The sequence below is a fragment of the Crocodylus siamensis genome, chromosome 9 (assembly GCF_052110815.1).
Source record: "Crocodylus siamensis isolate JL-2025a chromosome 9, ASM5211081v1, whole genome shotgun sequence".
Classification (NCBI taxonomy): Eukaryota; Metazoa; Chordata; order Crocodylia; family Crocodylidae; genus Crocodylus; species Crocodylus siamensis.
Window position 1 is genome coordinate 17,359,567 of NC_143403.1, and position 13,865 is coordinate 17,373,431.

At 45.5% G+C, this 13,865-nt stretch overlaps 1 protein-coding gene across 1 annotated transcript in view; it reads right to left on the minus strand.

Moving 5' to 3' along the window:
* Positions 1 to 11,777, minus strand: part of WDR88 (WD repeat domain 88) — a 28,293-nt gene extending 16,516 nt beyond the window's left edge. The window contains exons 1-5 of the mRNA XM_090063269.1: positions 11,658 to 11,777; positions 11,023 to 11,133; positions 7,824 to 7,912; positions 5,452 to 5,515; positions 4,798 to 4,936 (exon numbers count right to left, since the gene is read on the minus strand). Coding sequence (XP_089919395.1) covers positions 4,798 to 4,936; positions 5,452 to 5,515; positions 7,824 to 7,912; positions 11,023 to 11,133; positions 11,658 to 11,777 — 523 coding nt within the window. The remainder of the gene's footprint in view (positions 1 to 4,797; positions 4,937 to 5,451; positions 5,516 to 7,823; positions 7,913 to 11,022; positions 11,134 to 11,657) is intronic.
* Positions 11,778 to 13,865: the final 2,088 nt, after the last annotated feature.

Sequence of the window (13,865 nt, forward strand, 5' to 3'; positions counted from 1 at the left end):
GCATGTTGCTCCCTAACCACATGCTTCTGTGGTCCAAAGTAGTCTGTAGCCTGCTGGCACAGCCCTCTACAACGTCTGCGAAGCCTGTGCCCAGCGTGCAATGGCTGCACCACAACCAGGCCCCCGCATCAACGACCAGTGCCATGGGCTTCTGTTTGCCATTGCAATGACTGCCACCTGGCCCGAATCAGCCTCAACCCTGTCTGCCCCCCACATGTTGTGAGGCCACATGCCCAGGCTCAGGCCTTGTCGGTGGCCTGCCCCCCCGGCTGTCACCTACCAGCCCCTTAGCTGCCCCATGGACCATGGCAGGGATGCTGATGACACCCAAATGGACACCACCGCAGGTGCCATCTGTGAGCTCCTGGAGCTCCACCTCTGCCATTTATGGGCCTGCCCTGCCAGCCAGGACTGGTGGCTCTATGTTATCAAGTGCACATAGGACAATGAGCAGTGAGTGGACTCCTTCTGGATGACCTAGGCCACATTCCAGGAGCTACTCGACCAGCTCTGCCTGTACCTGGAATGGCAGCCTACCACCATATGGCCTCCCCTCCCCATGGAAACCCAGGTGGCCATCACCCTCCTCAAGCTTGGCATGCCCACTAACCTGTGGTATGTTGGCCACCTGCAACTGCCGGGGAGGCCATCCTGGAGGTCTGTGGCACCCTCTAGGTTTGTGGCACCCTCCAGGACATGCTGGGCCACACCATACTCAGAGAATGACCCCCTGGAGGTGGCAGCATTCTGAGCCCTGGGTTTTCATAGTGCATGGGGGCCCTGGATGAGACACATCACTGTCATCTGCCCTCCCCAGAGGTATTACCCATTCTACAGCCAACAAGTTTTCTACTCAGTTGTGCTTCAGATTGTAGTAGACCACTGAGCTGCCTTCTCAAACGTCAACAGTGGCTGGTCTGGCAGTGCTCATTATGCCTGGGTCTTGGGGAACTCTGCCCTGCCAGCCCTGGTGGAAAGCAGGTGTTTTGCACCATGTGTTCTAGACCTGCAGCTGGGCAATGTGATTGTCCCACCCCTCCCCATCAGGGACCCAGCCTACCCGCTGCTGCCATGGCTCATGTGGGCCTACACTGGCCAGCTTGACCCATGCCAAGCACATTTCAACAAGTGCCTAGGCTGGAGCCATGCACTGGTGGAGTACGCCTTCAGCCACCTAAAGGGACACTTGGCGCAACCTCACTGCCAACCTTGAGGTCACTGAAGTCAACATCCCCCAAGACACAACCTGTGTGCTGCATAACATATGCAAGGCCCAGAGGGAGTTCTTCTGCGAGATCTGGGCAGAGGAGGCACAGCAGGTGGAGGACACCTGACAACAGGAGTGCCAGCTATGGCAGCAGTGACAGCAACAGCCCCACCTCCCCCCAAGGCCCTACACAAGCCATACACCCAGCAGCAAGAGCCTAGGCATCGTGTGCAAGAGGTGCTGCTGGACCACCTCCTCTTGCACCCCCCTTTAGGGCACCTGGCTGACCAGCCATGGACCCCGGGCCCACACTGCACCCTGAACTCACACTAACTGCAGACACTTTCCAGCACCCCGGAAAGTCTTTATTTCCCCACACACAAACACAGAATCCTTCCCTCCCTCCTCAACAACAAAACCCCACCACCAACCCCACTGCCCACCACCCATAAAGCACTCTCTTCCCCATGCTCACTATGTACATTGTGCTGTGTGCCCTCCCAGGGGTGGGGACACCTACAGGACAGATGCCAGGGACAGGAGCCCAACACCGCAGTCTTTGGCCATGCCACAGCAGGTGCAGACACTGCGGTGAGGCTGGGGTTGAGGACAACCAATGTTTTCGCTGCACTGCTGTCTCCCTGTCCTCCATCATGGGGCCAAGGCCAGCAGGACCCATGTGTGGCACTGACCCTCCTGTGGGAAGTTCCCACTCAGGGGCCGCATGGTGACTGGACAAGTGGTGGGGGAAAGGCCCGGGCAGAGGGTGGTAGCCCAGGAAGGGGGGGACAGTTGCTGGGGGACCCTGGCCACTGCTGGTGGCACTGCACCTTGGCACAAGGCCACTAGTGGGTGGGGGTTGCTGCTGGGCTGTGGGTGGCTGCTACAGACAGATGGGACCAGGACTGGGGGCTGGACAGCAGGTAGCACGAAGGTTGCCGCTAGGACCAAGATGGTGTCCAGCACCCAGCAGTCCTCCTCTGTGCCCTCCACTGCTCAGGCCACCACAATGGCTCCTGTGCCTCCTGCATCTTCCCAAGGCCAGTATGCCTCTCCTCAAGGGCCAGGAGCCTATCCCAGAACACACAGTCCTCCCTGTCCCTCCCCCACATACTCACAATGTCCTGGATGTACAGGCCCACAAATCTGCCAGCTGTTCCTCTACCATAGTGATCAGCCAGTCGTGGCACAGGGCACTGAACTTCAGCAGCACCCCAGGCAAGCCCATGCTTCCTTATGTGCCCCATGCAACATACACCACCCCCTGGACAGGTGTCTCTGTCTATACTATGAGTGCCTGTGGCCAAGGAGGAGATCACCACTGCCATCAAGTTTTTCTGCATGTGACAGGACTCTGGCTGCCTACCTGGGAGGGTGCTGGTTGCTCCGTAAAGTCCTGCACTGCCTCCCACTTCCCTGCATGTTATGGGGGAGGCCTCCAGGGGACACGGGGAGGTTGGCCAAGCAGGGTGGGGAGGGGGAGGGCAGAGAAGGTAGTGGAGGGCCCTTCCCCCACACGGGGCCCCTGGCTCCAGGTGTGCAGCCCAGGGACAGATGGCTGCAATGCCACGTTCCACCTCTTTCCACCCACCCCCTCCCAGCCCTCCTCCCTGTCGGGACTTACCAGATGGGCATGGCAGGCAGTCCCAGCGGTCTGAGGCTGTCCCTGCAAGTGGCAATGAGGTGTCCGAGGGGGCAGAGGCACAGCGCCTGGCTGTCTGGCCAGTGGCCCCCTTTGGGGAGGAGCTGGAGTTGGTCACAGCTGGTGCCATCCCCAGCCTGTCCACCTCACTAGGGATGCACACCCAGTGAGGTGGATAGGGTAGTCATTGGCCCAGTCTCCCAGAGCTGCTAGACAAAGCTTGGGGTGGGAAACACGCCAGGACCTATGCCTTGTGTATTGAAGGTACCTTCCCTACAGACTGGTCATCGCTCCTGGGCCCTGGAAGGGGCTCCAGCAGTCTGCCTGTGCTGGAATACAAAGTACAGCTACATCCAGGGTCCCTGTAAGCCAGCATAAAGAACATGGTCCAGTGGGCAGCCCCAGATTGGCAACTGGTCCATGACAAGACCCACTGGGCTCCACAGGTCCTGGATCTTTATGCAGTACTGCTGCACAGACCACTGGTGACCACACTCCTGCATGTGGCCTTCCAGGGTCTCAAATATATATATGAGTGTTCGAGAGGCTGCTCTAGGCAAACTGGCTCTGCACCATGGCGTCACACCAGTTTGATTAAGTCAGTAGTCTCTCTGTCCAGCTGGTGCCCCAGGATGATGTCTGCGGCACTGGTGAGGCCTTTGATGGACCTTGGAGACTAAGCCAGAGATTCTGGGTACTGTTGGGCCTCAGCACATGCCTGCAGCAGAGGGGCATAGTGCATGGGAGGCAGCCAGGTGGTGGGTCAGGCCTTGGGGGCCAGAGCCAGGTTGCTGCTGCAGCTAGCACAGGGCCACTCCTCCGGGACCCAATGCCCAAGGGCAAGCAGCAAGAAGCACAGGCCCCAGGGTCAGGCCAGGGGTTGAAAGACCAGACTGGGGCAGGCATAGAGCCATCCCTGCCATGGGACTGGCCCAACTTCGGCCCAAGTAGGAGGCTGGCTCCTGAGTGGTATGGCTGACCAGGAGCAAATTTGTTCCTGGATAGTGTCTACACATGAACTACTGCACACAGTACCTACCATGCAGTTAGTTTACTATCTGTATTTACAGGTAGCAAACTAACCACACAGTAGTCTAATTTACTGCACAGTAACTGCCTGAATGTGTAGATGGTGAGGCTTTACTGTACAGTAAATTAGTCTACTGGGCAGTAAAGCGTCTTGTGTAGACATACCCAATGTCCCTTTATAGTGGAATCCGCAGACCAAATATAGATGCCTAGGCTCACTATAAAATGCAAGGACAAAGTAAGGTAAATTGACCAGGACACACAAAGCCAGTGTGTTGAGCAAAAAGCCATTTAACGTTGCCAGTATGCTGGCAATACTAACAACAGGATATGTCTAAACTTCCGTCCCTCTCTCAGACTTAAGCACCTTACTCTGAGCTGTGAGGAGAATCCTTCTTCTGCTTGGGATTCACAGCCCTGATCCCTCTCCAGAAACACAGCAGGGAGCTGTTTTTCTTACAAATATTATTGTCATACTGCACTATAATGAATCACTAATGCAAGCAGCACCAATCTGATCCTAAAAAATCTAATTAAAATTCAAGAGCCTCAGAGGAGTCTAGTACAGAAAACACTTATAAAGGAAAGGAAAGAGATATGAGAAAATAGAAAACAAGTAACAGAAAGCAAAACATAAAGTTAAGACTCTGACCTGGACCCATTTGAATCCACATTGCCAAAGAGTAAATGGATAAATATATCTTGTAAGAAAACCCAGATGTTCTGTAAACATTGCCACAAAGAGGACATTGTTGTGCTATGTCTTCTGTGAAATACTCTTACACAGAATTACCTCCCAACCACAAGTAAGGTTATTTGAATTTGATCTTGGGATAATATTAATTTAGCTTTTCTCATTTTTGCAAGCAATTAAAAATTCAACAATTGAACACAAATATAGCTAATTTTTAAGACTTACCTTGGATATACATCGCCGTTGTTGCATTTACTGCATCAGTAATACATATAGCATTTTCTTTGTCCAAGCCAGATACCACATATTTACCATCATAAGAAATATTGCATGAAGTTACAAGGCCTTCATGCTCTATTGTCCACTGAAAAAGAAAACAAGACATTTTGGAAGTTATTCTTAGGGACTAGTAATGAAATTATTTCCTATTATTTCTACTACAACCACTGAACAGGTTCAGGCAGAACAATTTTTATCACTGTTGTTTTATTTTAAATTACTTTTGATAAGTGTTTTCCTCCCTTATTTTAACCAACTTCCAATTTTGCTTTAACAAGAAATTTATAAACAGATAATGCCTTCCTAATTTAGGTACTAAAATTCTCACAAGTATTAAATGAAATAAACCTCAAACTAGCTTTGAGGTGGGAAATCATCATTAGACCCAATTCACAGATGGCATACCTGAGATACATCAATTGTGGCTTGCCCAAAAATCACAGTTAATCACCTTCAAAGCTAAGGTTAGAATTCTAACATACCAATTTCAGCTACACCACATTGACCCACAAAGTAACAATTTCATTTTTACCAATTCTGTACATTCTATCTTCAGAAGCTTGATATTTCTGCTGTACATACTTTAATATCAATACATACAAGCATTTTTCCAGTTTCCATATCCCAAGCTTTTACTGTTTTATCATATGATGATGTTATCACCCTAAAAAACAAATTTAATTAAAATGATAAACAACATATCAATTCAAAAAGAAAAACTTAAAATGCTATAAGGTAATAAACAAGGAAAGTCATCACTGGTGGAAAAAATGCCAGCAGTTTTAATTCTCTATTAAGTCAATTGCCCTCCTCACTCTCCAGTAATTTAAAATAGATTGATTTTTTTAATATACTACTTTACCTAAGAACGATACAGTTTTTGCTGAAGTCTGTTAAATTGAAAATAAAAGTTGGGATTTTTCCTATGAGAAATTAACACACAAAAATCATATCCTAATTTTTGTAGACAGGCAGCCAACTCAATTTTATTTCTCATTATAACTTAGGCAGACAAGGTTCTTTGGGTAAATCCAATATCTTTTATTAGACCAACTCAAAAAGTTGGGAAAATTCTTCTTTGAAAGCTTTTGGGTATAGATACCCTTTGTGAGGCTGAGGAAGCATCTGCAGTTGGTCTGTGCTGTTCCTGGATGGAAGAGTAAAGCAGCCAGAGGCCAATCCATATACAAAAAAACAGTCAATGCAAAGAAGAATTTTTCCAATTATTTGAGTTGGTCTAATAAAAGATATCAAACTTACCCAAAGAACCTTTTCTGCCCATGTCCTTAGACCAACACAGCTACACCCTACACCTCATTATAACTTATTTATTTATCACTAACTTTAAAATAGTTTTAAGGCAATCAAGATATGCTTGCTGTTATGATTTGTAAGTGTCCTTGTCATTACTTGGTGAAGGTCTTACGGGTTGGGGTTTTTTGTGGGGGGTTGCATTTTCAGTAGTTGCTGTTGCTCGGTAAACCTTGTATTACACGTTGCTGTGCACAAACACAAAGCCACATTACATAAAAAGCCATTCAATAAACTTTACTAGAAACCTACAGGTTTCAATTAAATGGGAGCTTGTATAATTATTTCTCGCTCACAGCTTTCTTAAATATTCCTAGTTGCTTAAATAGGCATTTACACTAAATATTATGGAACATGATCATTATTCCTTATTAACATGAAAACTTCATTTTTCAGCTTTTGAACAACTTCCTATGTCACTAAATACCACTGTTCTGCATGAAAATAGATTTTAAATCCATTACATGAATAAAAAAAACAGGAAGTCAAACTTCATATATTAATCTTCTGATTACCTCAAAATGCAATTTTATTTTTAAGGTATTTTATTTGCATTGTACTTGTACTTACTTGTTATCAAATAATTTATTTGCTAATCTTAAATACAGACTCCATAGCACAAAAGGGCACATCCAGACTGTATACTGACTGTACTTTGACTTAGAAATTGGTTTAAAGGACATTATATTATGAAACTGCCATTTTCAAGATCTTAGGCAAAAAGTTATTTTGTAGCTCTGCTGCTGGGGTTGCCAAGAGGGCTTGGTCAACTTTTCGACCTGACTGAAATTCAACTAAGGTATGAGCTCATGATAGCAATGTGCCAGAAATTATACTCTTGCTTGATCTATGTAATGTCAATGTTAATGTATGCTGCAGTTGCTTTTGGTTATCAAATGTCCATGACTGGATAAAATGCAGCTCCTCTTTAAATAGCAGAATGATAATACTTTGATTATAAAACTACAGAATGTTAATAAGCAAGAGACAGGAGAGAATTTAAATGAAGATGACATTTCAGTGTCAGACTGTACTAATGAAGCAAAGCTAATTCATAATTATTAAAAATGTATTAAATGGTAAACGTTTGCATAGAGCTTTAAGAACAAAGAATAAAAGACATATTCCTTGCCCTGTGGACCTTGCAATCAAAGTTAGACAAGCTGTGTGCCACAAAAAAACCATCACTGTAGACAGCAGTGCTCAACCTTCTGCCTAGGGGCTGAATCTACCCTGCAGGGCTGTGTCAACCAGCCCACACAGCTTTCCATGGGCCTGTAAATTTGGCAGAAGTGACAACCAGACTGCTACTCTGGAAGCTGTGGCAATTAACAGTGCCACTGCTCCTACACTGCCAAATTTCCAGATCTGTGGGGATCCCTGCAGGCTATATGACACAGCCCCATGCACTACATTGTACTGGTCAATAATAGCTTTACTTCATCACAGTTATTTCTGTCTGTGCTTATTTAATCACCTTTAATACATCTGTCCTTGTGTAATTAGTAAGAGAATCCAACCATTCTTTCCTAACAGCTCTCTCTACCAATACTCAACTCATTTATTTTGAGTTTTATATAGAGTTTTTCCACGTGCTGTAAAAATGTAACATTCGGTCGAATAGCAGTATTTTTTGCTCTTTAATACAACTGAAACATCACCTTTTGTTATCAGGAGTCAAACTGCACTCAGAAATAGGAGCTGTGTGTTCTTCTTCAAACACCTGAATATGAACACCTTTGGCAACATCCTTGAATAAATCCAGAAGAGTTTAATTAATAAGTGGTTTGTTAAGATCCTGAAAGGTTAAATTGCAACATATAAACAATGAGAAGGAAAGCATGTGAAATCAGTAAAGTTGGTCCCAGCTATAGGATCTGATCTAATAATTAGAATGATTGCTACATCCATCCCTGTAAGGAAATAGTCTTTCATTTCTCCCATGCATCAGCCATCAATAAAGGTCACTGCTAGTCATACTGCCCATCATTGTGATTGTTTCTTTATGCGCTCCCTGTGTCTGTCTGTAGCTAGCTTTCTAGTCTTTGAAATAGGAACTATCTTTTTGTTCTGTTAGTACAACATCTAGCACAGTAGCTCTTATGACTAGGATCCCTAGGTGCTACTGCAACACAAATAATAAAGTGATACCAGCAAAATAACAAAGGCAATGGTGACTCACTCCTGAGGTCAACTTCCTCTGCTCCTGTTATCATGCTGCAGAGCTTCTCTGGTATAAATTCTGAGATCAGGTTGATGCAGGAGACTGATTACATAACCCCCACTCCACTATCTTCTCTCATTTAGTATAAAATCCCCTGATGAGCTCTAATGCCAGCTTCTGTTAAAACTTTTCAGACACCTTTGTCCTTTCACTCATTCCTCATGCTTGGGAGAAGCTGCCATAAACATCTACAAAACCAGCTCATTATTCTCCGTGAAAACCTGTCTAAAAACTTGCCTGTGATAGGATACCTAATGGAAATGGCTACTTGAACACATTCTAAATACAGAAATTATACTCCGACACATAGCAATAATTTCAGGTTAAAATACCAAGGGAAATTCACAAATGAGCGATCCTTTATTTGTCTGATTATTCCTGATTATTTTAATGAGATTTTTAAAATCTGAATCAAGTTTTCAGAGTCAGGCCCTACTTGACCCACTGCATATTGCCTTTATTGCACATGAACTTTTTAGCTCTCTCCAATAGCAGCTGTGCAGTTTAATTGTTTTAATTTTTTTAACCCTGTCCCATTTGTACTTTGTACTATGGACTGGAGTCTAGATTATAAAGCAGCTACCCCTGTCAGAGCCCCTCATCTGAAAGAGCTATTAGGTTAAAATAACAACTATTATACACATAATTGGAACTAAAGTAAATTCATTTTGCTGTGTTGTTTATTTTCTGAATGGGTTAGTGGTCCAAATGCTGCAATAACTGACATTAGAGACATCAGACATAACTGACATTTTCTCTAAGGCTGAACAAAAAAACCCCATGATCAAACCTAAAATCTTGTTCTGTTTTTCTCTTAGTGAAGGAAAGTCTTGCAATTAAATTTGTCCTTCTAGTTTTATCTGGTATGTGTATACTGTGTACCTTATTAATCTTAGTTTTCTAAAAGATGTGTGCACTGCCAGTGAAGTACTTTCTATTCACAAGAGAAACTACAAACACTCTCTAAGAGGCAATCAATCATTTGATACCTACTCTTTCAAAAGAAACAGAGAAACTCTAAAGTATAATTAAGAGTTTTGCTAGCTCTTTGTAATCAATCTTGATCTCTCTTCTATGATGCTTATTAGGAAGTTCTCAATGTTAAGGGAGGTGCTCTTGGATGGATCCTGACAAATCTGCATCATGCAGGATGTGTTGAATTAAAATTCTTTTACATACATATGCTTCAAATAAGCAAGTATTATCAGACACACTAATCTTGCACACCTCAGAAAAAAATGGGTATGGTTTATTCCCTTTTAGGGGAATACTTATGGGTCCCCTCTATCCATTTTGTCGGAGAAAGATTCCTGGGTGATCTTAGCATTTTCTTGCTTTGATTTAAATATTTTACATGCAAATTGGGTTGCATAGGTTTTCATTAAAAATAGGAAAAAGATTTCACTTTAATAAATTCCTATTGCATGATGGGATGAGGCAGGTTCTGACAATTTGAGAGTGTTATTAAAATGTAACTATGAATATCATAGCCCACTGTATTTACTTATTTTCTATGACAAGTATTATTTTGAAAGTCTCCATGATTGCCTACTTTAGGGCCTTCTCACTTGTTTTACAAGACGGATGAAAAGGTGTCACACAGCCTAACTTTTGGATACCCCGGACAACAATAGGAGCTACCATAAATTCCAGTAAAGCCTTTTTTTTTGTCTGCTTCCAAATGTTCTGTCTTAAGATAAAATCCTATGATAGACATCAAGTATGCTATGCTAGTAAGGAGGCACATCTTTTTGTAGCCATATCTGCTGCAGCTGTTAAGGCACTGCTCTGCTTTGGTATCAGTATTTGAACTGAATTACAAACCAGCTCGTATACAATTGATATCAGTACATGCAAAGTATTCAGCACAGCTAAATGGTGCACTGTTCATAAAAAATCAAATAATTACGTAAGCTTAAATCTCTGGGCCGTCTTGTAAAACAGGATTCTTGTGCATCTCAGCCCGGGAACCCTGGTTGCTGTGCCCTACATGGTTGGAATTTTAAGGAAACCTTAGGTAGCTTCACAAAACTGACCAAGGGAATCAGGCAAAAGACAGAAAAAAAACAGACAACTTTAGGCTTTAAGGAAAACAAAAATCAGCATATGAAAAATATGCTGCATCATGGCCTTGCTGCTAGTTACATTTATTGCCTATTCCAGCGTACAGTCACTAACATCCACCACCCAAAGAATATGATGGAAATTATTTCATTACGAGCACTAAGGCAACAAAACACTTAAGTGCTTAGGGCCATAGCTATCCAGGAATGCTCTCAACCTCCTCGTTAACAGTATAGAAGCTGCTCAGTGATGCCCACATTGAAAAGAGTTGTATCTTAACACCAATGTCAGGTTTTTTTCCAGAAAATTAGTTAGCATTTGGGATATTTTAGGAACTTGCTCTCTCGCTGGCATGGAAAAACCTTCCCCTCTATCTGCTTATAAAGAGTGCCCTTGGAAAGTATGAAAGAGGAATCTTATCATTTAATTGAGCCAGTGAAACAGTTTTGTTACTTTAAAATTCAATAATAATTGTTTAGATAGTCTACTGGTGATTCCTCATCTATGTTTATACATGACAATGCAAGCTTCAATTAGGCTTTCAGTGGCACTGTGATATATTCATAACCTACCCAGAGTTTCACTGATCTGTCAAAAGAAGAGGAAAGAATTTTTGTGTCTTCACAGCAGAAATGGCAGGAGCTCACAGCATCCTTGTGTCCGTGAAGGATTTTAAAGGGAATCTGTAAAAGAACAGAGCTTAAACGTATTTTTCCCCTTATGGGATACATATCATTGCATACCTTGTAAATTCACAAGGGGGAGCCTGGAAATAAAAACCTGAGCAGAAACCGAGTTTCTATTTGCTTATGTGAGGGGTTCAACTTCAAACCCACCTGCCTCTTTCACTAGACTGCAATGGATGTGGGACGACACCCTGGGGGCTTTCTCCAAGGGCACAGCTCTTTCTCCAAAGCAACTTTGTACCCTGGCATTTCAAACAGTCTATCTTGATACCTTCAAGGAGGTGGTGAAACCCTCCCCTGCCTGGGTTTACTCTGCAGCTTTTTATGCAGGCTTGTGCAAGTCCTTCTCCAGCAAGGCCCCAGGATGCTGCCTCTTGCTGGCATTCGCTCCCAAGGAGCCCAAGGGGTTTTGGGCCCGACACCCCCTGCCCTCGCTGTGCTTTGTGCCCTGCCTGAGGGAAGCCTGCCCCGCTCCACAGGCCACGCAGGACAGGCTGAGGGGCCCTCCCGGTCCGCCCCACCTGTGCAATCTCCTCATGGTCGCCCCAGCGGCTCCCTCGCGAGGAGGCGGCGGGCGGCAGTGGGGGCGGCAGCACCTCGCCCAAGGCCAGTGGGTCGCCCCGGCCCGTCGCTGCAGCCATTGCCCAGCCCTGGCCTCCTCCCTCCGCCCCCGCCCTGATTGCAGCCCCAGGGCTCCAAGCCCAAAGGACTGAGGGGTCAGGGCAGGCAAGGCCTGGAGCCTGCAACTAGGCCATGGAGTCAGGGAGGTGAAGCCTAAAACTGCAGGCTCCCAGTTCGAGGGCCTTGCCCCTCCTGCAGGTCTGGCAAGGGATTTACCCTTGGCCCCGCTGCTCGCCGTGGGGCAGGGCAGGGGCACTGGCGTTTTGAGAACGGATCTCTGTCGGGTGGTGTGGACAGGGGGATCCCAATCCCGCCCCAGGCAGGGGCAGGACTAGATGAGTTCTGGAGGTCCCATCCAGCCCCACTTCTCCAGGCCCCTAAATCCAAGACATCCTCCTCCTTTTCTGTCGGGATTTCTCAGTCTTGTAATCCCCAGCCCGAGGCAAGGGAATCGTACTCAAAATCCCTCCTCCCTGGACTCCAAAATGTAGTCCTCCTCTTGGCTTCTAAATCCTCAGCAGAGTGAAAACTCAAGGAAAAGGAAGCTTTTTCCATCCTTTTCCGTCTTTGTCAGGGCTTCTCCGGTGCTGTTTTGGTGAAGCTCAACCCGCTGTCTACAGCACGGGTGGGCAAAAGCATTTCATCTGGCCCCTGGCGGATGCCTCAGCCCCACCCAGCCCAGGCACAGGGGCCAGTCCTGCCACCCCCGGGCGCATGGCAAGGCAGGATCAGTGCAGCAACCGGACTTTCTGCCCAGCTGCTGCTGCCAGTCCACCCCCTCCACTGGGGGTGCCTGATGGAAAGGGTGGGCAGGTGGGGTCTCTATGGAGTCCAGCCTAGGCCAACCCCAGCAGGCAGGGCATGCTCAGCTGGGGGGATGGGATGGGGATGCGGGTACATGGGGAGCAGTATATCATAGCTCTGCCCTAGCCATAAGTTGGCACGGCCCCGTGATCCTGGACCCAGCCCCATCCCTGCTCCCAGATGCCGCTTCCTGCCCACCCACAACCCAACCGAGCATGCCCTGCCTACAGGGGTCCCAGCTGGTCCATGGACAACCTGCCCACCCAGTCACTCTGTCCAGTGCCCCTTGCAGCAGGTATAGGGTGGACGGCCTGGAGCCAAATAGGACTACTTGCATCTCCCCAAAGGTCGGCACCCCTCCCCCCCACTTGCAATAGCTCACTGAACATAAGTGGCCCTCCAGTCCAAATAATTATCCACCCCTGACGTAGACTGCCTGCTGCCTGACATCCTTAAGTGGTGCTTCTCCAGACATGAGGGAAGAGGACCATTTTTTTATTAACTCCTATCACTTTTCAGCATCCTATCGCCTTGCCCTGGAGAATTTCTTATACTTAGTACAATATAAACAAAGGTGTAGAACTGGACTCAGGGCAGGAAACTGTAGTTGATCAGCAGCTCAAGGGAGAAGAAAGGTTTGAGAATCCTAGGTCTGTTCTTGGAGTGTTGAAAATGATCTGCTTAATTTACAAACTGACTGCTAACAAATGTAATAGCTGGTTTGGTAAGAATTTAAATGGATATAATCAATTATATATCTAGCACAAAAAAAAAAAAAAGTTACAAATGCTGTGCTCACCTTGATTGTACCCGAAAGTTTGCAAAGAAGAATTTTTCCAACTATTTGAGTTGGTCTAATAAAGGATGTCAGATTTACCCAAAGAACCTTGCCTGCCTACACCCAACTTGAATGTTCCTATGAATTTTTGTATTCTAAGGCTTTTCTCTTTTAAAATCCTTCTCTACTGGTGTATGAAGAGCCACACAAAATCAGGAAAACTGACTAATCAGAGAAAATGGCTCCTAAATGCTGTCTAAAGTACTGTAAACTGAAAATACAGAAAATATTTTCAGTCTCATCCTTCCAATTTGTATCTCGCTGAAAAAATATTGGTGTCACTCGTAGATTTAAAAAAATAATAATTGGAAGCAGTGATTTTTATACTGCTGGCAACCCTTTAATAACCAGTGGGATATAAAGGAAATTGTATGAGATTTATGGCTGCCATGACTTTTTAATCGCTGTATTAGCATTCTAGCAAGAAAGGTTTAATTTTAAAGTGCTTAACAAATAGGGTTTTGCA